The sequence below is a fragment of the Sus scrofa genome, chromosome 1 (assembly GCF_054392235.1).
Source record: "Sus scrofa isolate SSC_HxYL_T2T_F1_AM1 chromosome 1, Sscrofa_HxYL_maternal_Yorkshire_Landrace_v2.0, whole genome shotgun sequence".
NCBI lineage: Eukaryota > Metazoa > Chordata > Mammalia > Artiodactyla > Suidae > Sus > Sus scrofa.
The window spans coordinates 177,629,162-177,657,041 of NC_139383.1; the positions used below are offsets into that span (position 1 = coordinate 177,629,162).

Here is a 27,880-nt window from a genome sequence, read left to right on the forward strand (position 1 = left end):
CCTGATAGCCTATTAATTGAAATCCACTGGTCAACAAGAGAAAGAATAGGAAGTGGGTAAGTATGAGCTTTAGATATACAGTAGAAGATAAACAGGGCAAGTCTGAGGTGGGGACAGGAAGAGAGGGTAGGCATAATTCTTTGCTTCACTGAAAAAAAGAAGTTAAACAGATTAAAACAACAGGATACTTTATTTAACATGGCTTATCCTCAAAGATTATGACACTCAGTAAGTCCCTGTAGTATTGATATGATAGGTATGGAGATCGGTGCATTCCATTTGACATAGTAATTCCACTACTAGGAACTCCTTGTCCAGAATGACTTGCAGAGTATGCAGTGAAAAGAGCAGATGACAAGACCACGTTTCACCTGGGCTTAAATGATGGCATCACAGACATTTAATGCTGAAGAGTTCCTTCTTGAGATTGAAAATTGTGCTGGCAGTTGTCTCTGTAGCTGGTTACTACTCTATTTCTTTTTAATATTCTGTAAAAGCCTTTATACAATTTCCAACCTTTTAATTCCGGTTGAACACAAACATTCATGTATTGAGCACTTGATAAATGAAAGGCTTGATTGATGTCTCAAGAGCATTTGCTAGATTTCTTCTTCCCACATTCAGTGATCTAAGTTTGGCCACAATGCTTGCCCTCCAATAGGTCTCAGTTATCAGTGATCTTGAGAAAAGTAAGGAAAGGTAGGGACATTCCAATCTTACTTTCTTCTAGGTTTCTTCTTGTCACAGTCAGTCTCCTTTGCGGGTCTTTTCTCCTCTTTCTAGCTTGCCCATGTTTCCCAGGGATCTGATTAAGCCTAATGACCATCTCACTCTAAAAACTCTCTGTTACCAGAAAACTGGGTTTTTGCCTCTTGGTGGGTGGCCAAAAGACACAACCAAGCCAAAGACTGGGAGAAGGAAAGATTTATGATTACTTGCAACAAGGAAAAAGAACACCAGAGATCTTTCCCAAAGCAGTGTCTCCCCAAACAGCAAAATCGAGGAAGTTTTAAGCTAAGGATACAAGCATATTCATGAAGGGGCCTGAGCAGAGGAGAAATCAGCTTAGAATTGGAGCAAAGGTCGATAGAGCCTAAGCTTTAGTTGACTGAAGTCAGGAGAGTCAACATTATCTTTCCATTCTCCACCTGGGGGAGGTAGGGAGGCTTAGTTCCTGCAAAACCCAAAGACTATATCAGATTGTCATGTACAGCTCTTAAGGAGGAACAAACACTCTGTTTTATTGCTGAACTACTATTTCTTGATTGCTTTTCTTTTGTTCCTATGTTCCCTTACTTTTTTTTAAGATCATTGATTACTGAGACCTGTTGGAGGGCAAGCATTGTGGCCAAACTTAGATCACAAAATAGCTTCTCTTGTGTCAAGAAAGCTGTGCCTGGTTCTCTTTCTCAGGGGACCCCCTGATCTATCTGCTTACATCTCAGGCAATTTTATCGGTGCCCACTTCTAGATGCTGATGCCTCCTAAACCTCCAATTCCATCTCAGCTACTTCCAAGGCCCTGCATCCATCTTCTCTCTTATAAGGCCACTCCTCCAGTAGGAGGTCCCAAGCCCAACCCAATAAAACAATGTTGGACTAACCTTATCATCTTTCTCTACCTCCTCCACTCTAGTATTCCCCATCTTACAGCACATACAAGGTGGCCAAGCCAGAAATATGAGCATCATTCCTTCTCTTATTCCTCACATTCGGTTAATTTCCCAGTCTTGTTGATTCTAGCTCTGAACATCTCTCAAATCTGCCCACATGTCCCACCTTCTCTGCCATTATGAGTCCAGATCTGTATCAACAAACAATGCCTGGATTACCGGATCAGTGTTCTAATTTGGTTCCCTGTCTCTAGTCTTCCCTCCAACCCGTTCTTGATACTTCCAGGAGAGCAAGCTAGCTTGCTTTCTTTCTCTCTTTTTCTTTCCTTTTGTCTTTCTTTTCTTTTCTTTTTTTTTCTTTTTTTTTTTTTTTAGGGCCACATCTGTGGCATACGCAAGTTCCCAGGCTAGGGGTCCAATCAGAGCTGCAGCTGCCAGCCTATGCCACAGCAATGCCAGATCTGAATGGCATCTGTGACTTACACCATGGCTTATGGCAACTCCAGATCCTTAACCCACTGAGCAAGGCCAGGGATCCAACCCACATCTTCATGGATACTTGTTGGATTACTTACTGCTGAGCCACCAGGGAACTCCCAGGAGACTAAGCTTTCTGAAACACAAATCTAATTGTACCTTCTGCCTCTCATTACCTTACAGTCTCTCCCCACTGCCTCAGAATAAAATCCCCTTGCTTCTGAGGTAGAGATATGGGTGTCTGTAAATTTTTTTTAAATTACCATATGGTAAAATTGATTCTACCATCCTGACTTTTAACACATGTATAGATCCTGAGGCCACTGCAACAATCCATCACCCACCCCAAAGCTCTCATATTATCCCTTTATAGTCAAGCTCTTCCCCATTCCTAACCCCTGAGAACTACTGATCTATTCTCCGTAGCTATAGTTTTGTCTTTTCCAAAAAACGGAATACAAATCTTTTGAAAACCAAAACAAACCCAAGTCCCTTAAGGTGGCTTTCACCTCCAATGACTCCCCATCCCCACTCCCACCCCCACCCCACAATTAGACAGAACTATTTTTAGTTCTTGGGAAGCTCCAAGCTTTCCTTCATCTAGGCAACCTCCCCCTCCCCACCCTTTGGAATAGGGAGCCCTCCTTCTGTGCTCCACAGTGCCTAATGGTTTCCCATTTTGGCATGCCCACGCTGTGGTAACGGCCAGGCTACTTGTCTCTCTCTTTCATCAGACACTTTGGTGCCCTGACAGTGTTTTATGCAAGGCTACTAGTTCAGGTTCCCTGATAGGCCAGTCCCACCACATCCACCCTCAAAGCCCCAATAACCCGATTGCAAAGATGTTCTGAGGCCCAGCGCCCTGCAGAGCTTTGAAAGCTTAGCCAGCACGTGCACCAGGGCGGGGCTGGGCGCCGTGGCCCCGCCCCCTGCGCGCAGTGGTAAGTAGGGAGCGGGCTCCGAGGTTCGCGCTCCCCTCCCCCACCGCCCCTGCCCTTGTGCGCTGGTGGCAACCGTTGCCTGGCGCCTGCCACCCTGAGGTAGGACCGTCGGCCGCCCCTATCGGCCTGAGGGAGCCAGCCTGGTGGCCCCACGACGTTCCCGACGCATGGCGGAGTGCTGTGGACGATACCCATGAAGTTCTTAGTCCTTCTAGTTGCGCTGTTGCTATGGCCTTCGTCTCTGCAGGCGTATCCGAGTGAGTGATCCGCCCGAGGCGGCAGCCACCCCAGGGGACACTGGTGGGGGAACCTCTTGGGTTCAGAGCCCGCCCGAGGCCTGGCTTTTCTTTTCCCTGGTCCTATGCGCCTCCCAAACCCGAGCGTGGAGGGCCCTGGCCTCTAGGGCCAAGGTGTGTCCTTGTCCTACTCGCACCCTCCTCTGCCCCGCACCACCTGCGTGGGGTGGGGCGGTGATGCAGGCAGTGGGTCCCAAACGTGACCGGGGTGCGCCAGGCTGGACGCTTGATGGGCCTGCGGGGTGACCTCTTCATCCCGGCGGAGATGGTCTTGGTTTACCTGGGCCCTTTTACCAGGGTGTCCCTGCAGGTGTGATACAGCAGGGTTGGCCTTCTCTGGCTAGCAGGCCCAGGTGGCTGGCTGAGCATGGTATTTACACTTTTAGCCGTGAATGTGAAACGTAATCTTTTGTGAGATGTGCGAAAGTATGAAATTCCAATTTGATTGTTTGTAAAGTTTTCTTGGAACACAGCCAGCTGATTCCTTTGTGTGTTGTCCACGCTGTTTTCTCACCTTTTAACGGCAGAGTTTAGTAGTTGTCACAGAGACATGATGGCTTGAAAGCCTGAACTGTTTGCTCTCTGGCCCTTGGCAGAAAGAGTTTGAGCTCTGTGGTTAAACATGGAGAGGATGTAGATGGCAGGTTACTCTCTGATCCCTTATGCACTCCCACAGAGCATCCTCAGGTGCATAGGATTCAAAACCATAGTTGAGAAGGATTATAACTTACCACTTGTCTCTCCTCAATAGCTGAAAACTAATAAGGCCATATTCAGAGGTGCCGAGACCACTATATTAATATCGTGGGACACTTTGTGGTATTTAGGTCAAGTGTCTGATACCTGATGTTTCAGATAGGACTGTGAGGCTTGTTCATCTAGTCTAACTGTAGTTCATTGTAGCATTTAGTAATGTTGGGATTTGGTTTGACTAACTAAGGTACATATGAAAAAAATCTAAAGTGTATGCTAGTTATGCAGAGCTATATATTTCAGACTTGTTAAAAGGTCTTAGTTAAAAATTAACTTCAACAAAAAGACAAATACCATATAATGTCACTTATAGCTGGAATCTAATACAAGGCACAAATGAACCTTTCCACAGAGGAGAACATCATGGACTTGTTGCAGAATAGATTTGTGGTTGCCAAGGGGGAGAGGGACGGAGTGGGGTGGTTGGGGAGCTTGGGATGAATAGATACAAACTGTTGCCTTTGGAATGGATTAGCAATGAGATCCTTCTGTGTAGCATTGGGAACTATGTCTAGTCACTTATGATGGAGCATGGTAATGTGTGAAAATAGAATGTGTAACTTGGGTCACCACACTGTACAGTAGGAAAAAAATTGTATTGGGGAAATAACTATTAAAGTAATAATAATAATAATAAATTTAAATTGGGAAATGAAAAAAATTAGACTTCAAAAATAAAAACACAGCACAACCTAAATCATAAATAGTAGTAGATAAGGTTCTGAATAAAGTGCCCTGGATAACTAAAGTTAGCTCCTTCAGTACTAGCATTTATAATTGATAGTTGTTTTAAACCCTTTTTGTTGTAAAGGTATAGAACATACTGAAGATGATACTGTCCTTTCTTGATGTCTAGTGGTCATTGTTACTAACTCCAGTTATTGCATTTTGGTAAAAGTAGATCAGTAGGTCACAACTATGGAGACTTTAGTTAAGGTAACATTAATGCTGTCACACAGTACTCTCTGAGACTATTGGATAGCAATACCTAGATACTCAACTCAGTGTGGCCTTCTGCCAAACTCTGTACTTTCATGGCCTGTGCTTTTTCTTTGTATCCTCTTACCTAATCTTTCTTAAGGATTGTAAGAAATGAGAAGAGTCTTCTCAGAAAAAGGAATGATTTTGTGTTGAAGATAGAGATGATAAAATACATAAGGAAATATATATACCGGTCATAGAAGATATCTTAGAAAATGTAATTTGCATCTTTTCCACAGAAGTGGATTAAGGGATATGTAGGGCAATGCTAACCTAGCTTCTTTTTCTGTGAAACCAGGTTTATAATTGTGATTTAAATTAGTTGTGTATTCTTTAATATGTCTGCTGTTCCAACAGTGTTTGCAAAAGAGTTACATAAAAAATGCTCTCTCGTGCCAAAGAAAAGGCACATAGGTTTTCATAATGCAAAGTACATCTTCAACAATTTTTTCCTAGAATACTGAGGCAGTTTTGAATTTGTTATACAAATATCACAGGTATTGTATTATGTAATTATATATGTTGAAAACCTAATTTATTCTTAGAACTACCTTTTAAATAGGCCCAACCCAAATTTAGCTAGTATGAGTTTAATCTAAATTCAGCTTGATACAAATGAGACTTGGGGGTACACTTCTCTGCATATACACACATGCTGATGGTTCTGGGTAAACATCTTTTTTATGATATACTTAGATTTATATAATTTAATTAATTCCTTATATCTGATTTTTCCATAGTTTTGAGTATTTTCTAGTTTTAAAAATTATGCCTCTTTAATGCATTTGCAACTGTGCAATTTGGTTTTTTCTATTTAATGAGAATACTTTTTGCCTTTTTAAAGAGTATAACTTCTAAAGTAATATTAACATAATAGTATATATTTAAATACTAACTACTATTAAATTATGTAATTTGCATTTTATAACTTTAAGTCACTAAATATTCAGGAGCCTGATGCTACAAACATAAAACTATGAAATATTAGTTTTAGGGTTTATTTTTGGTATCTCACAAATAACCATTTTATTCTCAAACATCTCTTTGGATAAATCAGCAAGACTTAGAGCTAACGATATGGGATTTTTTTTTTTTTTTTTGAGGAAGGGTCTGGCTGCACCCATGGAATGGAACCTGTGCAGGCATATGCAGCCTACGCAACAGCTGTACCACTGTGGGATTCTGAGCCACATAGAAACTTTGATACAGAATTGTTTTAAGCTAAGATAACAAAACCTCTTAACTTGGTGCTCTAGATTAGTGTTAAAGGAAGACTCAGTGTGAATCTTTGATGTCTATCTTCTAATGGACCACAGAAAGCAAAGGAAGTAGTAAGGCAATTATTCAAATCTATTGGCAATTGGAACTGAAAAGGAAAAATTGAAAGGAAAAGCATATTCCTTTTATTTCTAGCATATTCAAAGTTCAAAGTCACTTATCTCTGGTGCTGCAAATTCACTTTTCACTGTTTCAAGGCCCAAGGCCATAGCACTTGGGGGAGAGTCTTTAAACCTGTGAATGTGGAGTTTCCTTGTGGCATACCAGGTTAAGAATCCAGTGTTATCACTGCTGTGGCATGAGTTTGACCCCTGGCCCAGGAACTTCCACATGCTGTGGGTGCAGCCAAAAAGAAAAAAACAAAAAAAGCTCACAATTCTGTGAATGGAATGTTATGACACACTTCATTAATGTTTAAGATAATGAGGAGTAGATTATCTGATGTGAACATCCAGAGGGTGGCTTTTGGAGGTACAATCGTTTCATTAATATTTTACAGGAAAAAATTCCTGTTTTTCTGTTTCTGGTTTTTTTTTTTTTTTTTTTTTTTTTTTTTTTTTAGCTATCTTCTGTATTCTTTTGATAGGATCTCATGTGTTTTTTAAGGCTTCTTGTTTTCTAACATTAACCAGTTGTACCAAGACCACTTTGAATATTCTGTGTTCTGAATGGAATTAGCCATCTTTCAGAGGAGATAAAGTAGAACATGCTTTTAAAGACCAAAGTACCTGGGATACAAATCAGTGCTGGGGTGATATTATTTAGGTCATTTTACTCAACAGAAGTAGAAGAGATATAGTTCAAGGTCATGAATTTGTTTTGGTTCTGATTAAATTTTAACATTACTCATAGGGTAACTTTTGCCTAAACTAAATTTGTATTCCTTTTTCAAAATACAATTTAGTGAAGCTCTTTTGGCTATTTGTTGCAGCAGAAAAGACCACCCCCAGATTTTATAATTTCTCATGATTCCGTGGGTTGTCTGGACTAAGCTAAGCAGTTCCTCTGCTTCATGTGGTAGAACCGAGGTTACTCATACAGCTTGTATTTAGCTGGAAGCTCAACTTGGGTGAGGACATCCAACATGGCTTCTCATTTTCCAGGGCCTTTCTCTACATGACTTCTCATCTTTTAAACTCTGCTGTTTCAGATTTAAATAGGCCTCTGACACCACTTCATTGGTGGATAGGAAGTGTTGTCTTGTTACCACAGGGTAGCAATGAAATTCCTAGCTTCTTACTCAGGCTTCTTTACTTAAAGAAAGAGGTATTCATACTTGGTAGCAACACTTCTGTGGGATAAGGGCATAGGGGTTGGAGAAGCTCCGTAGGTTGATGAGGGTGAAAGTCCATGTTCTCCACTCAGCCTTACTGTCTAAAAATTTCCTGTCTTTCTAGGCTACACCTTTCCTGGCCCTTTGGCTATGAAGAGTGCAGTCCTTTCTTGGAGCCTTTTTTGTCTGTGTCCATTGATGTTTCTGGATTGCCAGTTCTCTAGTCCTAGTCTAGGGTATATGTAGCAAAAAGAAAACCTAGGGAACTCACTGGTGTGATATTATACAGGTCCTGAAGTCCCTGGTTGGTCTGCCTTCATCTCTCTACCTTTCCAAATCTTCTCATGCTTGTCTTATATATAATGTCCAGGGGTTTTTAACTGTGCTTAGTGAGAAGGATGGGGGGAAAATACATGTTCTCTGTCTTTTTGGAAGTGGAAATCCAGATGTATTGTTTTAAAACATTTTATTTGGGGCTTATGGAAGAGGTCATGTGTTTTACAGGTAAACAAGAGTACCTAAGTAGAACATGCGTGGGAATTATGTGATGACTTATTTTTAATTTTGGTCAAAGTATGCTGAAATTAGGTTTACAAGGCTTTTGTCTATATTATTTTTCAGTTTGTGTATAAGGTACTAGTTACTGGAAAAGAGAAATAAGTCTTAATTGAATATCAGACATCTATCTAAATTATTTAGATAGAATTTCATCTGAGTAGTGATTCATAGTACTCTAAATATTTAGAGAGACTGGAAATAAATTCAATAATTTGAGTTTGTCTAAAATTGTCCTTTAATTTTTCATTATTAATAGGCAATTAACCAGTGTACATTATTTTACTAGCAGCATTCTTTTTACTTTAAAATTATTTGATGGCAAACCTCATTTTTTTCTTTTTAAAGTCTTCGGATAAGTACATTTGCTGTGAATTTAAAATTGTTTTAGTTTACAGGTACATAATTAAGAATGTCAGAAATTATAACCAAGTTAATGTCAAATAAAATACAATATATATTGAGTATTATCAGAGAATTACAATAGTTAAAGACTATACATAGACCATTTCAATGGAAAAAGTCTATTGGTTCTTATGATTTTATAGTATTGTGTAGGTTTTATAATAACCAATTTTTAAGACACTAGATGTTTGGTTTGTAACACATTTCAAGTGAAATCCCACATTCACATTATATTTATGTTTTTCATTACAGTTCTTGAAAAGTTCAGCTATATTACCTCAAGTACAAAAAAATCCAAATTTTACATAGATTTGGATATCTCCTACTTTCCAGTTTTGTATTCTGTGATAACTACACAATCACCATATAAGTAAAATACATAAAAATACGTTTTAAAAAGGACCTAAATTTTTACCAGTATTCTTCTGAATTTAAGTATTACATTAAATAAGGAATGTCCCAAAGAAATATTACAATTACCCAGTTTCATTATAGCTCTATATTTTATTATCCTTTACATAAAGATTTTTCATATTAAAACATCAAAATTTAAGGCTCTGTATCTTTTAAAAAATTTATCTCCTCTTTTCCCTTTTTTTAACCAAAGAAGAAGTGGGAGTGGTTTAGTTTTCCTTTTTATTCACCTTGGAAACTATTGGTTCTTTGGCAAAGATTCAGGGTAACATACTTTTTTCCTTTCTGAAAACTTTAGTGTCAAGGGAATTAGGTATGTTACTGAATAAGCTTTTTAATGTTAGCATTTTATTACTAGCATTACATTTTATTGTAATTTTTGCATGGTGTCACTCTTTAGAGCATAGAAGCTCTTTTTCCTCCCCCTTTTTTGAGTGTAAGGTTTTTCTGGGAAAAAAACGGTTAGTTAAAACAGTTAATGCATTGTAGCTTCACTGATTAGGAAATCTCTCCAGAAACAGGTGTAGCTTTCTGGATTTTTACAAAAAAATACATTTATATATTTCCATTAAAAAAATAGATGTTGTAGAAGATTTTTTTTTTTTAGGGCTGCACCCATGGCATATGGAAGTTGAATTGGAACTACAGCTGCCAGCCACAGCCATAGCAATGCCAGATCTGAGCCATGTCTGCTACCTACACCATAGCTCACGGCAATGCCAGATCCCTGACCCACTGAGTGAGGCCAGGGATCGAACCCGTATCCTCATGGATATCTATTCAGATTCATTTCTGCTGAGCCATGAAGAGAATCCCCCCAAGAAATTGTTTTTTACACCTATTACAAATCAAAGTTTTATTCATTTAGATATATTCATGCAATTAAATATTTTAATTGGTGCATAATAGTGAATTTTTAAGAATTTGAGACTTCCAAATATCATTTTAAAAACTCATTGACTATATTGTTTACAACATTGTTAACAGAGCACTAAGTTTTCTTGGGGTGGATTTTTATGTGTTTCTTTAAAAAGTAAAATAAGCCAATTAATGTAGATGTGTTAAAAGCATTATTTATAGCTTACAATGAGTAACAAGATGTAAAAGTCACATTTTTTTGGTTAAAAAATTTTAATATCTTTGGTCACAGAGACCATAGTTTCTTAGCTGTGATAGGGGAACCAAACCACTCCTAACTTTTTGATGGAAGAAAAATAATCTTAAGTGTTCTGTTTTCATATTCATAATCTTAAATTTAAGAAACGTATTAACTTCCTCTTACTTTAAAGCAATAAAAATTGTAGCATAATTAAACTGGTAAATACAACTCTTGGTTTATATACATCTTCATTTAGCTCTTCTAACTAAAATGAAAATAATCTCTTGATAAAATTAAATTTTTTTTATAAAATCTAGTTCTTTAAAAATGAGTATTTATTTTATCTTTGTGTTAATGTCCAGTAACTATAATGCAAAACAGAGTTACAAGCATGAGATTTTAAATATTAATATATGTAGAATAAAGTGCACAATCATAAGCATACAGCTTAATGAATTTTTATAATGTTCCTGTGTAACCAGTGCCCAAACCAAGTAACAAAATATTACCAACTTAGTTTAGTTCTCAAGCATTATATTTTAATGTATGCAAATATTTAAAATCTTGCATAGAAATTTAAATGATGGAAATTGTTAAAATTTCTTACACATAAAAAACTGAGTTTATCAGAAATAACTTATATATATACAAAGGTTATTTGGGTAACTACATGAGTCATTAGATTAACCAAATAAATTCTTGACTGTGACAGAACAAACTGCTTATATTTTTCATTGATATGATAAAGTATACTACTAAAGAAACAAGCTTCCCTTAAACTCTAATGTTGTAATGCTGCTACCAAGAAATAATTGACAGTTAAAATATAAACAATTTCAAAAAAGAATTAGAATGGAGAATATATCAGACAATTGTACATTTAACAACAAAACAGGGAGTTCCTGTTGTGGCGCAGTGGTTAATGAATCCGACTAGGAACCATGAGGTCGAGGGTTCGGTCCCTGCCCTTGCTCAGTGGGTTAACCATCCGGCGTTGCCGAGAGCTGTGGTATAGGTTGCAGATGCGGCTCGGATCCCGCGTTGCTGTGGCTCTGGCGTAGGCTGGTGGCTGCAGCTCTGATTCAGCCCCTAGTCTGGGAACCCACATATGCCGCAGGAGCGGCCCAAGAAATAGCAAAAAAAAGACAAACAAAACAAAACAAAAAAACAAAACAGTTTTAAAAATTATAAGTAACCCCAAACAAGATTCATTAGTTGGAGTAGCATGTAGTCAGATTATATAAAGACAATTGTAATATTCAATCTTGTTATTTTGTAAATAATTTTATGCTAAGTTTAATATTAATAAATTGTCATTGACTAAACCAATAATTATGCTAGTTTTAATCAAGATTTCCAGCTAAAGTAATAGTTGTATTGTTTATCATGTTACAAAAAGGAAATCAGTTAAATTTAGATAAAGGTTTAAAGTTAAGGTATATATGCCTTAAATTAATGTTAAAACTCAGTTTGAAAAATTTAACTTAAATTTAATGTCTTTACATATATATTTTCTAGTTCTGTTGACTAACATTTCCTAATAACAGTGTTACTCCATCAAGGCAGTCTTGAAATACACCTATAGCCCTCAGACTTTTGTCTCTAATGTTGTGTTACATTAAAAGAAATCAGGGGGAGATGGGATTAAGATGGCAGAACAGAAGAACTGGATCTCAGCTTCTCTCCTAAAAACAACAAAATTCACACCTAAAGCCTGAGCATTCTTCACCCAAATGGACTGGAAACATTAAAAAAGATATCCTACTCCAGAAGAAAAAGAGGAGGCCACATCAAGAGGCAGGACGGGCAATTACATGATATAAGCAACCCCATACCTCCCGAGTGGGAAGCCCTACAGACTTGAAACTAACTGGTTCACAGAGACTCACCTACAGGAGTGAGAGTTCTGAGCCCCACATCAAACTGCCACCTGTGGGGATCTGGCACTGGGAGAAAGAGCCCCTGGAGCAACTGGCATTGAAGGCCAGTGGGGCTTGTGTGAAGGAGCTCCACAGGACTGGGGAAAACAGAGACCCCATTCTTAAAAGGCGCACACAAACTTTCACATGCACTGGGTCCCAGGGCAAAGCAAAGTCTCCATAGGAATCTGGGTCAATCCTGACTGCAGTTCTTGGAGGACATCCTGGGAAAACAGGTGTGAATGTGGCTTGTGAGGGAAGGACATTGGAAGCAAACCTCTCAGGAATATTCAGCAGTATGCCTTTCTCTGGAGGTGGCCATTTTGGGAAAACCTGGCCCCACGCATCAGCCCTGAGAAGCCCCAGGGCAAACAACATTCCAGGTGGGTTCACAGCCCTGCCCCTCAGTAAACAGGCTGCCTAAAGAGTCACACAGCCACCTGTAATCCCATTCATAGACACAGGCCCACCCACCAAAGGGATAGGAGTTGGCTCTACCTACCAATGGGCAGTCATCAGCCCCTCCCATCAGGAAGCCTACAGCAAGCCCCCATACCAACTTCAGCCACAAGAGGGGCAGACCCCAGAAGTAAGAGAGGCTACAACTCTATTATCTGTAAAAAGGTCACCACAACAAAAACCTATAAAAATGAAAAGACAGAGAACTATAACTCAGATGAGGGAGAAAGGAAAAACCCCAGAAAATCAGCTAAGTGATGAGGAGATTCTCAGCCTCCAGGAAAAAGACTTTAGACTGTTGATGCTGAAGGTGATGCAAAACACTGGAAATAAACTGGAGGCAAAGATGGATAACTTACAGGAAACACTGAGCAAAGAGGTAACAAGATATAAAACTTAACTAAGAAACACAAAATACAATAACTGAAATAAAAAATTCACTAGGAGCAGCTAACAGCAGATACAGGAGGCAGAAGAACGAATAAGCAAGGTGGAGGACAGATTAGTGGAAATTATGGCTGCAGCACAGAAAAGAGAAAAAAGATTGAAAACAAATGAAGAGAGTCTCAGACAACGTTAAATGCACCAACATCTGTATTATGGGGTGCCAGAAGGAGAAGAGAGAGAGAAGGGGACAGAAAAACTATTTGAAGAGATAATAGCCGAAAACTTCCCTAACATGGGAAAGGAGCTCCTCACTCAAATCCAGGAAGTACCATATAAAATAAACCCTGAGACACATATTAATCCAACTGACCAAAATTAAAGACAAAGAGAAAATACTGAAAGCAGCTAGGGAAAAGACATACAAGGGAACCCCAATAAGGTTATTGGCAGATTTTTCAATAGAAACTCTGCAGGCCACAAGGGAGTGGCATGATAAACTTAACGTGATGAAAGGAAAAAACCTCCAACCAAGATTACTTTACCCAGCAAGGCTGTCATTCAGATTTGAAGGAGAAATCAAAAGCTTTGCAGACAAGCAAAAGGAAAGAGAATTCAGCAACACCAAACCAGCCTTACAACAAATACTAAAGGAACTTCTCTAGGCAGAAAAGAAAAGGCAGCAACCAGAAACAAAAATACCACAAATGACAAGGCTCACCAGTAAAGGTATATATACAGTAAAGATACGAAGTCATCCATGCACAATTATGCCACCAAAATCAGAAATCATGAGAAGAGGTGGGTACAAATGCAGGACACTGGATATGCACTTGCAGTTAAGAGACCAACAACTTAAAACAATCTCATGTACATATAGACTCATATCAAAACTTAAGAATAACTGCAAACCAAAAATCTACAATTGATACATACACAAATAAGAAAAATCAACTCAAATATAACACTAAATATAGTTATCAAACTACAAGACAAGAGAACAAGAGAAGAAGAGAAGAAAAAAGAGCAACAAAAACAAATCCAAAGCAATTAATAAAATGGCAATAAGAACATACATATCGGAGTTCCCGTCATGGCGCAGTGGTTAACGAATCCGACTAGGAACCATGAGGTTGCGGGTTCAGTCCCTGCCCTTGCTCAGTGGGTTAATGATCTGGCGTTGCTGTGAGCTGTGGTGTAGGTCACAGACGTGGCTCGGATTCTGCGTTGCTGTGGCTCGGGCGTAGGCTGGCAGCTACAGCTCCGATTAGACCCCTAGCCTGGGAACCTCCATATGCCATGGAAGCAGCCCAAGAAACGGCAAAAAGACAAAAAAAAAAAAAAAGAACATACATATCAATAATTACCTTAAATGTTAATGGACTGAATACCCCAACCAAAAGACATAGACTGGCTGAATGGATACAAAAACAAGATCCATACATATGCTGTCTTCAAGAGACCCACTTCACTTCTAGGGACACATAGAAATTGAAAGTGAGAGGATGGAAGAAAATATTTCATGCAAACAGGGATCAAAAGAAAGCTGGAGGAGCAATACTCATATCAGACAAAATAAACTTTAAAATGAAGAATATTTTAAGGGACAAGGAAGGTCACTACATAATGATCAAAGGATCAATCCAAGAAGATGATATAACAATTTTAAATATCTACGCCCCCAACCTAGGTTCACCACAATATATAAGGCAACTGATAACAGCCTTAAAAGGATCAATCAACAATGACACAATAGTGGTGGGGGACTTTAACACCCCACTTACAGCAATGGACAGATCATCCAGACAGAAAATCAATAAGGAAACACAGGCCCTGAATGAAGCATTAGACCAGATGGACTTTATAGGTATTTATAGGACATTCCATCCAAAAGCAACAGAATACACATTCTTCTCAAGTGCACATGGAACATTCTCTAAGATCGATCACATCCTGGGCTATGAATCCAACCTTGGTAACTTTAAGAAAATTGAAATCGTATTAAGCATCTTTTCTGAACACAATGCTGTATGACTCAAAATCAACAACAATAAAAAAACTGCAAAAAACACAAACACGTGGAGACTCAACAACATGCTACTAAACAACCAATGGATCACTGAGGAAATTGAAAAATACCTAGAAGCAAATGACAACAAAGATACAACACCAAAACCTATGGGATACAGCAAAAGCCGTTCTGAGAGGAAAGTTTATAGCAACACAAGCCTACCTCAGAAAACAAGAAAAAGCTCAAATAAACATGCTAACTTTACATCTAAAGCAGCAAGAGGGAGAAGAACAGAAGGAAGGAAGAAATCCTAAAGATCAGAGCAGAAATCAATGAAATAGAAATGAAGAAAACCATAGAAAAGATCAATGAAACAAAAAGCTGGTTCTTTGAAGAAATCAACAAAATGGATAATCCCTTAGCCAGACTTATCAAGCAAAAAAGAGAGAGGACTCAAATCAATAAAATTAGAAAGGAAAAAAGAGAAGTAACAACAGGCATCACAGAAATACAAAGGATCATAAGAGACTACTATGTGCAACTATACGCCAATAAAATGGAAAACCTAGAAGAAATGGAAAAATTCTTAGAAAAGTACAATCTTCCAAGACTAAACCAAGATGAAATAGAAAAGATGAACGGACCAATCACAAGAACTGAAATTGAAACTGTGATTAAAAAACTTCTAACAAACAGAGGTCCAGGACCAGATGGCTAAACAGGTGAATTTTACCAAACATTTAAAGAAGAGCTAATACCTATCCTTCTGATACTATTTCAAAAAATTGCGGAGGAAGGGATACTCCTAAACTCATTCTATGAGGCCACCATCACCCTGATATCAAAACCAGACAAAGATACCACAAAAAAAGAAATCTACAGGCCAATTACACTGATGAACACAGGTGCAAAAATCCTCAACAAAATACTAGCAAACTGCATCCAACAATACATTAAAAGGACTGTACATCATGATCAAGTGGGATTTATCCCAGGGATGCAAGGGTTCTTCAATATCTGCAAATCCATCAGTGTGATACACCACATTAACAAACTGAAGAATGAAAACATGATCCTCTCAATAGATGCAGAAAAAGCCTTTGACAAAATCCAACACCCATTTCTGATAAAAACCATTCAGAAAGTGGGCATAGAGGGAATCTACCTCAACATAATAAAGGCCTTATATGACAAACCCACAGCTGACATCATTCTCAATGGTGAAAAGATGAAAGAATTCCCACCGAGATCAGGAACAAGACAAGGATGTCCACTCTCACCCCTACTATTCAACATAGTCTTGGAAGTCCTAGCCACAGCAATCAGAGAAGTAAAAGAGATAAAAGGAATCCAAATTGGAAAGGAAGAAGTAAAACTATCCCTATTTGCAGATGACATGATACTATAGCTAGAGAATCCTAAAGACTCTACCAGAAAACTGTTAGATCTCATCCATGAATTTGGCAAAGTCGCAGGATACAAAATTAATACACAGAAATCGATGGCATTTCTATACAGTAACAATGAAAGAGCAGAAAGATAAATTAGGGAAGCAATCCCATTTACCATTGCATCCAAAAGAATAAAATGCCTAGGAGTAAACCTACCTAGGGAGACACAAGACCTGTACTCTGAAAACTATAAGACACTGATGAAAGAAATCAAAGATGACACAAATAGATGGAAAGATATACCATGCTCTTGGACAAGAAGAGTTGATATTCTCAAAATGACTATACTACCCAAGGCAATCTACAGATTCAGTGCAATCCCTATCAAATTACCAAGGACATTTTTCACAGAACTCAAACAAAATATCCTGAAAGTTTGTATGGAAGCACAAATGACCCAGAATAGTCAAAGCCATCCTGAAAAAGAAAAATGGAGCTGGAGGAATCAGGCTCCTGGACTTCTGACTATACTAAAAAGCAACAGTCATCAAAATCGTATGGTACTGGCACAAAGACAGTCATATAGATCATTGGAACAGTATAGAAAGTCCAGAATTCAACCCATGCACCTACAGCCAACTCATCTATTACAAAGGAGGCAAGGATATACAATGGATATACAATGGATAAAGGAGAGCTTGTTCAATAAGTGGTGCTGGGAAAACTGGACAGCCACATGGAAAACAATGAAATTAGAACACTCCCTAACACCATACACAAAAATAAACTCAAAATAGATTAAAGACCTAGATATAAGACCAGACACTATAAAACTCTTAGAGGAAAACATAGGCCAAACACTCTCTGACATAAACGACAGCAACATCTTCTCAGACCCACCTCAGAGAGTAATGACAATAAGAACAAAAATAAACAAATGGGACCTACTCAAACTGAAAAGTTTCTGCACAGTAAAGGAAACCCTAAACAAAACGAAAAGACAACCCACAGAATGGCAGAAAATCTTTGCAAGTGAATCAACTAACAAGGAATTAATCTCCAAAATTTATAAACACCTTCTGCAGCTCCATACCTAAAAAAAAAAAAAAAAACAACCCCATCAAAAAATGGGCAGAAGATCTAAACAGACAGTTCTCCAAAGAAGGCATACAGATGGCCAAAAAACACATGAAAAGATGTTCAACATCACTCATTATTAGAGAGATGCAAATCAAAACCACTCTGAGGTACCACCTTACACCAGCCAGAATGGCCATCATCAAAAAGCCTACAAACAATAAGTGCTGGACAGGGTGTGAAGAAAAAAGAAACCCTATTACACTGCTGGTGGGATTGTAAATTGGTTCAACCACTGTGGAAAGCAGTATGGAGATTCCTCAGAAAACTAAACATAGAATTACCATTTGATCCAGCAATCCCACTCCTGGGCATCTATCGAGAGAAACCCATGACTCAAAAAGACACATGTACTCCGATGTTCATTGCAGCACTATTTTCGATACCCAAGACATGGAAACAACCTAAATGTCCATCAACAGAGGAGAGGATCCAGAATATGTGGTACACATACACAATGTAATATTACTCAGCCATTAAAAGGAACAAAATACTGGTATTTTTTGCAACATGGATGGACCTAGAAATTATTATGCTAAGTGAAGTGAGCCATACAATGAGACATCAACATCAAATGCTTTCACTGACATGTGGAATCTGAAAAAAGTACAGACTGAACTTCTTTGCAGAACAGATGCTGACTCACAGACATTGGAAAAACTTTTGGTCTCCAGAGGAGACAGTTCAGGGGGAGGGGGGATGTGCTTGGGCTGTGGGATGGAAATCCTGTGAAATGGGATTGTTATGATCATTATACAACTACAGATGTGATAAATTCATTTGAGTAATAATAAAAAAAAAGAAATCAGAACTTCTTCAGGATACCTGCTTTTCATATTTAGGAAGATAAGTATACAGATAGGTGGGGTAAGGGTAGGAGTAGGGTAAAAGATTGGAGGGAGGCAGGCAGCAGTAACTGCCAGAGAGTAAGCAACGATGTTTTGAAAATGCAGAGGCTCCCTCAAAAGAACACAAGAGGCAACTATAATAAAAAATTTAATAAAAAAGGACACAAGAGGCATCTTACAGTGGCTCCAACTGGCTAATTGTGACTATTTGAACACTAAAGAAAAGGGTAAGACTGTAAGATGCCTATGAGCCATAATGAAACTCAAAAGTATAAGAACTACTTTTCAAAGAATTAATACTGTACTCGGATGGATTTCATCTAATATTTAAATATATTATTTACATTTAATTTTATTTATGTTCTAAGATAGGAAAAAGTGTTTCCATACACAAAAAATAATACGAATGAATGCTTACAAAAAGACCACACTTTCTTCTTTCTGTGAAGTATTTAGGGACAGGATAAATACAGGTAAATACTATAAAGTATTTAGGAACAGGTGATTCTTTTGCTATATTCCCAGAGGCTCCCCTACTAACAGGATTCACAGATTAGAAGATAAGCTACCATATTCTTTTAGAAGTTAATGAAATGTGTCGAGGACCATTCACACTAAGGAGTCCTCCTAAATGATCTTGATGGCTATACCACAAAAGGATAAAGAGAACTTGATGCTCCAAGACCAACTGAATTTAACCTTTTAAATGTGCTGAAATATATAGAATATGCTTTTTCCTTAAAATTTATTTGCTTATTGATAGGTTCGCCAGTTGTTGCTGGTTGCTACATTAACCTTTATTGTTGCACCGTGTAGTTCTTGAAAAGAATGGGGTGGATAAAAACATTCCCAAAGATGACATTAGATGCCAAGGACTTATACCCCAGGTCTTCTGCTTTCCTGGTCCAAAATAATCTTGCTCAGTAAATTTCATTTTTATCACTTAGTCTTAGGAGGTAAAATGAAAAGTAATTTATTTGTGTTGCTTACTTTTCAGATGAAAAATAATGTTCTAGATTCTTAGAGTTGTGGTTTCAAGGCCAAGAAAATTTAATGGCTTAAAAATATATGAGGCATATCTTAATAAAAAAATTTTAAAATACTGATCAGTGTATAGTATGATTCTAGTTATGTGAATATATATAATTTTGAAGGCTGTTAAAAAAGTATAGGATGGTGATACTCCCCAAATTGATCTACACATTCAACACAATCCCAATCAAAATCCTAGCCTGCTTTTTTTTTTTGCAGAAATTAACAACCTGATACTAAAGTTCATATGAAATTGAAAGAGACCCACAATATTCATAAATCCTGAAAAAGAAAAACAAAGCTCAAGGAGATTTCAAAACTTACTATTACAGTGTAGTTTTCAAGATTGTGTAGTACTGGCATAAGAATAGACATACGTATTACTGAAATTGAATTGAGAGTCCATAAAGGAACTCTTACATTTATGGTCAGTTGATTTTCAACAAGGATGCCAAGACAATTGAGTGGGGAAAAGAATAGTCTTTTCAACAAATGATACTGGAATACCAGGCAAAAAATAAACTTAGATCCTTACCTCAAATCATATATAAAAATTAAATCAAGCTAGATAATGTATATAAAAGTAAGAGCTAAAACTATAAAAACTCTTAGATAAAAATATAGTGCTTTCTAAGGTATGACACCAGAAGCATAAGCAACAAAAAAAAATGGGTAAATTGAACTACAACAAAATTTAAAACTTTTGTGCTGCAAATGATAATAACATTAAGAAATTAAAAAGACAATTTACAGAGTAGGAGAAAATATTTCAGGTCATATGTATGATACTGGTCTTGAGAATATATAAAGAATTCTTAAAACTCAAAAAGACAACCCAGTTAAAAAATGGGGAAAGTAATCAGAATAGACATTTCTCCAAAGCAGATATACAAATGGTCGACAGGCATATGGAAAGGTGCTCAATATCATTAGCTGTTAGAGAAATATAAGTCAAAAACCACAGTAAGATGGGACCTCATACCCGCAAAGATGGCTATAACAAGTATTTGAAAGATATGGAGAAATTAGAACCCTTGTATACTGCTGGTGAGAATCCAGCTGCTTTGGTAGTTCTTCAAAGGATTAAACATAGTGTTACTATATGACCTAGCAATTGGACTCCTAGGCATATACACAAGAGAAATGAAAATGTACATCCACATAAAAACTTGTACATGAATGTTCATAGCAATATTGCTTATAATCACTAAAAAGTGGAAATGACTCAAATGTCTATCAACTGATGAATGAATAAACAAAATGTAGTATACCTTTACAATGGAATATTATTTGGCCATAAAAAGGAATCACATACTGATATATGCTACAGCATGGATGACCTTGAAAGCATTATGCTAAGTGAAAGAAGCCAGTCACAAAACGACACGTATTGTTTTAAGTGAAATGCCTAGAATAGGCAAATCTATAGAGACCGAAAATAGATTAGTGGTTGCCTAGGGTTGAGGGGTAGGGGCAGTGGGGAATGGGCTTCTTTTCGGGGTGAAGTTTACACAACCATGAGTATATAAAAAAAAAAATCATTGAATTGCATACTTTAAAATATGTTAATAGATAATCATCAAAGTATTTAAACACTGCTTAAGATTGTAATTTCCATAAAATTATGTTAATATATTACTTCAGAGATTGATGAAATCCAATAAAAGGAAGTTAATAGAACTTAAATAAATTAGTTAAATTTATGTAATCTAAACCTGTATTAGACTATTTAGTAAGAACCAGTTAGAAGTTCGGAGGCGTCCTCAAAATTGGAACTGTTTAGCAACAGTGTTTATGATGTTGTTTTAGATAAACTTCAGATTTAAAAATTTAGAAAAGTATGGTTAAAGAAGTGTCTTTGGAGGTCCAGTGGTGGTACAGCGGAAACAAATCCAAGTAGGAACCATGAAGTTGCCATTTCAATCACTGGGCTTGCTCAGTGGATTAAGGATCTGGCGTTGCCGTGAGCTGTGGTGTAGGTTGCAGACGCACCTCAGATCTGGTGTTGCTGTGGCTCTGGCATAGGCCAGCAGCGATAGCTCCAATTAGACCCCTAGCCTGGGAACCTCCATATGCCGTGAGTGTGGCCCTAGAAAAGACAAAAAAAAAAAAAAAAAAAGCAGTATCTTTTATTATTATAAAAATACTACCTGCTTTGCCTAAAATAAGGGGACTTTAAAAAAATTGTCCAGATTTTCTTCCTAATAATTATTGGACTATTGGCCAAAAACAAACAAAAACCAAACTTAAAAATAAAAAAAGTCCTTAGATTGGCTGATTTATCTTAAACATAACATGGAGTTTAGTTTTCCTCTACAGCATTCTTCTGTAGAAATTTTTTGCTTGTGATTATTTCCTTAAGCTAAGTTATTAATTTATCTACTTGTCAGCATTTGATTCATTCAGTTATTTAACAAATGCCTTTTGACTGTCTCCTATGACTCTAGGCAGTGGTTAGAATAGAGGAAATGGAGAGCAAAGCAGTCATGGTCACACCTCTCAGAGAGCTTATAGTATTTTGGCAGCTAGCAAACATTAAATAAATACATAGTTAAAAATATCCCAAGTTCTATAAAGAAAAGACCAGCATGTTAGAGAGAGACTAATGAAGAATCTGGAGATCATAAGGAAAGTAAGGACTTTACACATGACAATCCTCAGTTTTATTGTTTAAAAAATTGTTTGCCTAATTGGCAAAATAAAAATTGTTTTTAACTTGCATTTTTTAACGAACAGTGAATTTTAGCAAATTTTCATGCTAATTGACTTTTATGTTATTCCTTAACCTTCTTCCTCCTTCTTTAATCAACTATTCTATGAGAAGGAAGTATATATTTTGAATATATTGTTTGTTGATTGAAGTTTTATATTTCATTGCTCATTTTAAATCATGATTTTATTGTTTTCCTGAGAATAAACTAGGGTAATTAATTTGCCTTTTACCTCTGTGTGAAGTGAATTTATTCTTTTATGTCATTAACTGTCAGTTCCTACCCATACTGTTAAAATATGTTATTTTTAATATTTCCAATACATTTTAATATATGAAAGGGATACATTTGGTTCAGTTGATGGTAGAGCAGATTTTGTATATTTTACCTATTTATTTATGATATTTTAATACTCACATGTATTTAAAAATAGAGCCGTATTCCTCTAGAACAATTTTATTATCATACTTCTACTACTTTGCCAGCATCCTTGAATCATCTTTTTACAGCATTGTGTAGTTGTTATATGTATCTCCTTGAAGTAAGGCAGCCTGTGTTTTAATGCCATTATTACTACTTATAAATGAAATATAATCTTAAACAAATTACCTGTCCTTTCTAGGTGTCCTCCTTTTCCTCTATATAAAAACATTTCTTATTCAAAGCCCATAGAATAGTGCCTGAAACATAGTAATCGCTTAATCAGTAAGAGCTATTACTGTCTTTTCAATCATTGTTTTCCAATTCCCCCTTCAGATTTCCTGCCACTTTTGTTGTGAGCCACACGGGAAGCCCAGATTTCATGCCACTTTTGTTCCTACAGTTTTTTTATTATTTTATTTTGAATACAATTTATTTGATTGTAAATTTGGATAATTTATTTCTTAACGATGTCTGTGTTTACCATCTGGCTCACAAAATTCCCCAAAATTTAGTAATTGGCTCTGGTGAGCCAGTGTGAACCTACTACAGCATACTACTATGTTGAGAACACAATCAAGAATTTCTGAGTTCCCACTGTGGCTCAGAGGGTTAAGGACCTTCTCCATGAGGATGTGGGTTTGATCCCTGACCTTGCTCAGTGGGTCAAGGATCAAGTGTTGCCACAAGCTGTGGAGTAGGTTGCAGATATGGCTTGGATCTGGCATTGCTGTGGCTGTGGGTAGGTCTGCAGCTGCGGCTCTGATTTGACCCCTAGCCTTGGAACTTCCATATGCTGTGGGTGTGGCTGTAAAAAAGGAAAAAAATTTGTTTTAATAAGTTGCCTACTGAATCATTAGTAATATGGGAGAATAAAAGCAAAGAGATTTAGAGAATTATGTTAATATGTGATTTTTGCACTAATCTTGCTCATCTGTTTTAATGAGAATCTGAAAAAAATAATTTTGTTCATTTAAGTGAGAATTGACTGTGTCAAAAGTGTTTATTTCTTGGTTCTTTATATCAACTTTTAAGTGATACTATGTAAAGTAAGTTTAGATTAGTAGGTTCTGTCAATATGTCATGTATAATAATAAATGTTACTTATTGTTTGGTTTTTTCCCCTTAAGGAATAACTGTGACGCCTGAAGAAGAACAAAACTTGAATCATTACGTACAAGTTTTACAGAACCTAATACTAAGTGTTCCCACTAAGGAGCCAGGTCGTCAGAAAAAATCAAAGTCTCCTAATAATGTTAATTCTGTAGGACCGAGAGTATCAAAATTTAGGGAGATAATTACACATGAGGAAGGTTCAGCTGAGAATGATGTTTTAATCAATCCTGTCACTGAGGAAACTACAACTTTCCCTACTAGGGGCTTCACACTGGAAATAGAGAAGCAAAGAAGTACTAAAAGTACAGCATTCTGGTCGATTAAACCAAATAATATTTCTGTTGTTTTACATGCAAAAGAACCTTACATTGAAAAAGAAGAGCTAGAGCCAGAGCCAGAGCCAACTGTAAGTCAAACTGAACCAGGAAAGTCATCGCCAGATGTTCATGAATCATTTACAAGTCAAGTTGTCACCCCTTCAACTAAGGACATTGACCTGAATACTATCCCAGAAGATGTCCCTCAGCTCTCAGGTGACTATGAGTGGGAAAATCCCGAACCAGAGAATCCGTATAATGAAGACATTTTGAAAAAAATTTCAGATATTGATTCACAAGTGCAACAGGTACCTCTTCCTGAGAGCTTCAAGCCAGAATATAGAGCAGACATTCAAGCCTCTAAAGAACACTTGAAACGAAGCCTTGCTCTGGCAGCAGCAGCAGAACATAAATTAGAAAAAATGTATAAATCCCAGATGTTGCCACTAGGACGAAGCAGTGGTGGAATTGATGACATTGAAACTGTTATTAACATGCTGTATAATTCTAGATCAAAATTATCTGAATATTTAGATATTCAATATGTTCCACCAGAGATGAGAAAAAAAGCTATTGCAGTATTCAGTATATTAAAAAATATATTATGTGTAAATAAAGGAGAAACTCAAAACCTTATTAGGAAATTATTAAACAATAATATAAAAATTATAAATCTACTTAATATTCCATGACAAAGTTGATTTAAGCTAACTGTGCATTCAGTCACAGGAGAAATAAGCATATTCATGATTTAAAGCTGTATAAAAATATTTTCTCTTGTATTTCAATGTGCTAACATCTTTACATGTCACGTGTTATGAAAATTTTTCATATGCACTAAACTAATAATTTAAAATAAAATTTTGGTTCAGGAATTTGTAGTTTTTTCTCATTAATTAAAGTTATGAAGTTCTAATCTTTAGAATGTTTAAGCTCTGATTTTACTTGAATAGGTTAGTTAATTCATCCATTTTATAAGATTTAAGAGACTTTGTATATCTATATATGTAGATGGTTTTAAATAATTGCATATAAATATAAAATTTTAGGATATGTGGTCCTTTTTTTTGCCCTTATTTATTTTATTTTATTTTTTGTCTTTTTAGGGCCACACCTGTGGCATATGGAGGTTCCCAGACTCGGGGTCGAATCAGAGCTGTAGCCACTGGCCTACGCCACAGCCACAGCAACAGCAACAGCAATGCGGGATCCAAGCCACGTCTGCAACCTACACCACAGCTCACGGCAACATGGGATCCTTAACCCACTGGGCGAGGCCAGGGATTGAACCTGTGTCCTCATGGATGCTAGTGGGGTTCGTTAACCCCTGAGCCATGATGGGAACTCTGGCTATGTGGTCTTTATTACTCTTTCAGGGGATTTGAATTTTCTATTTGAATAGTGTAGTTGGAGCTTGTATCAGAACAACTCTTATTTGAATATATATGTGCCTCCGTTGAAAGGTAAATGGTATACATCCCTATTCCTTTGTCGTTAAGTGCTTTTGGAGTGTCAGTGAGGGACTGTAACCTGGATTTGTAATGAAGTCATTTTCACTTATTTCCTGTTTTTGTTTGTTTATATACATATATACTGAAGCTTTGCAAATCTCTTATTTGGGAGTATGACTAACATAAGGTTAACTGTAATATTGTAATTACGGTGCAGGTAATTCTGTTTCATGATTTGACCAGTATTATATTTAAATCCACTTGTTTATTCATTTATCAGGCCAGTCATTTATGGTTTAATAAAGATTTATTGACCTTTTACTATATGCAGGACAAAATGCTTGGCTTTGAGGGTACAATAGTAAGACTTAGTTCCTTCTCTCTTTGAAATAATATTATATCAGCGAAGAGACATAACTTTGACAACTTTTAAATTTCAGTTGTCATGAGTTGTTATGAAAGTATGATAAATTTGACCTTACCTAGACAAAGAATACTAGGAAAGCTACCCTGAGAAAGTAGCATTTAAAGTGAGATCTGAAGGATAAGGGTGTATGTAAGGGAGAGAAGGGGGTATTCCAGGCAAAGGGAACAGTATATGTGAATGCTTTGAGTTGAGAATGAGTATGGCAAGTTCAAGAAGTAGCTGGAGAATAGAAAGGCAAGGGAGAACATCTCACAATGGAGCTGGTAAAGTACACAGGGGTGGAATAGATTTTGTAAGGCCTCAGGTGTATATTGAAGATTAAAGCCTTTAAGCCTTTAGCTTAACATTAGTAGGTGTTAAGCAAAGACTAGGTATGATCAAAATCGTGTTTTAGAAAAACCATTCTGGCTATAGTTTTGAAAGTAGGCAAAAGAAGAAGTGCACAGGCCAGATTTAACTTGGACCATGTGGAAAAAAAGTGGCAATTCTTCAAAAAAGAGTTAGAATCAATAGGATTTGGTGATTGAATGGATATGGGGACCGAGGGAGTAGTAAGGATCAAAAATAATTCCCACACAATTAGCTATATTATAAAAAGGTCTACAAAGGTTTTTTTTTTATAACACATTTCCCGTTTACTTTGTTGCTTATTTTTTAAAAAATATTTACTATGGACAATTTCAAACATATGCAAAAATAAACAAATTAATATAATAAACTCATATATCCATCATCCAGTTTCAATAATTACCTACTAGTGACTAGTCTGACTTTACCTAAATCCTTTTCCCTCTTTCCTATTTTCTTGGTTGAATTAAATGCCAGATACTTTTTCATTTCATCTCTAAATATAACATAAAAATTTAATAATTCTTAAAATCATCAAATCCGGTCAATGTTCAAAGTTTTGATTGCCAAATAATTTTAAAAATTTAGAGTTTGTTTATATCAAGATTCAAATAAAGTTTATACATTGAGATGGGTTGATTTGACTCATTAAGTCTCTTTTAATCTACACCTCTTTCTTTCCCTCTTAAAATTTGTCAAAGAAGTTGGTCATTTGACCTATGGTTTTACACAGCATGAATTTTACTGATTATATCCCTGTAGTGCTATTTAGTATGTTTTCCTGTCCTATCAGTAATTGGTAGCTGGATTTAGAGAGACTTTATCAGACTCAAGTTGGTTTTTGGGGGTTTTGTTTTTGGTCAAGATGTATTCTTCAGTCTGATATATCTTTTTGGGTTTTTTTTTAAATTACTTAATGAATTTTATTACATTTATAGGTATATAACCATCATCAAAACCAAATTTTACAGCATGTCCATCCCAAACCCTCAGTGCATCCCCTCACCCCCCAACCTGTCTCATTTGGAAACCATAAGTTTTTCAAAGTCTGTGAGTCAGTATCTTTTTTTATTATTATTATTTTTTAAAGGGATAAATGATCTTTACCCAATTTAGGCTGAAATAGATGGGAAGAGGCTTTAAATTATGAATTTTTCAGCAAAAAACTTACTGAGGCAGTTTCTTAAAGCCCCAGAGAAATGATTATGGTTTTATCTTCAGGTTGACATTGGCTTTTTTTTGTTTTTTTTTTTACATTTTCTTTTTTTTCCCCACTGTACAGCATGGTAACCCAGTTACACATATATGTATACATAATTTTTTCTCCCATTGTCATGCTGCGTTATAAGTATCTAGACATAGTTCTCAGTGCTACACAGCAGGATCTCATTGTTAGTCCATTGCAAAAGCAGTAGTTTGCATCCATTAACTCCAAGCTCCCCATCCCTTCCACTCCCTCCCCCTCCCCTTGGGCAACCACAAGTCTATTCTCCAAGTCCATGATTTTCTTTTCTGTGGAAAGGTTTATTTGTGCCATATATTAGATTCCAGATATAAGTGATATCATATGGTATTTGTCTTTCTCTTTCTGACTTACTTCACTCAGTATGAGAGTTTCTATTCCCATCCACGTTGCTGCACATAGCATTATTTCATTCTTTTTTGTGGCCGAGTAGTATTCCATTGTGTATATATACCACATCTTCCTAATCCAATCATCTGTCAGTGGACATTTGGGTTGTTTCCATGTCTTGGCTATTGTGAATAGAGCTGCACTGAACATGCGAGTGCATGTGTCTTTTTTTAAGGAAAGTTTTGTCCAGAT

At 36.8% G+C, this 27,880-nt stretch overlaps 1 protein-coding gene across 1 annotated transcript; it reads left to right on the forward strand.

Moving 5' to 3' along the window:
• The first annotated feature begins 3,175 nt into the window (after nucleotides 1-3,175).
• SPESP1 (sperm equatorial segment protein 1) lies at nucleotides 3,176-24,704 on the forward strand. The gene is given in 2 exon segments (NM_001177931.1): nucleotides 3,176-3,287; nucleotides 23,527-24,704. Coding segments are annotated over 2 exon segments (1,059 nt in total). The 5' UTR covers nucleotides 3,176-3,223; the 3' UTR covers nucleotides 24,522-24,704.
• Nucleotides 24,705-27,880: the final 3,176 nt, after the last annotated feature.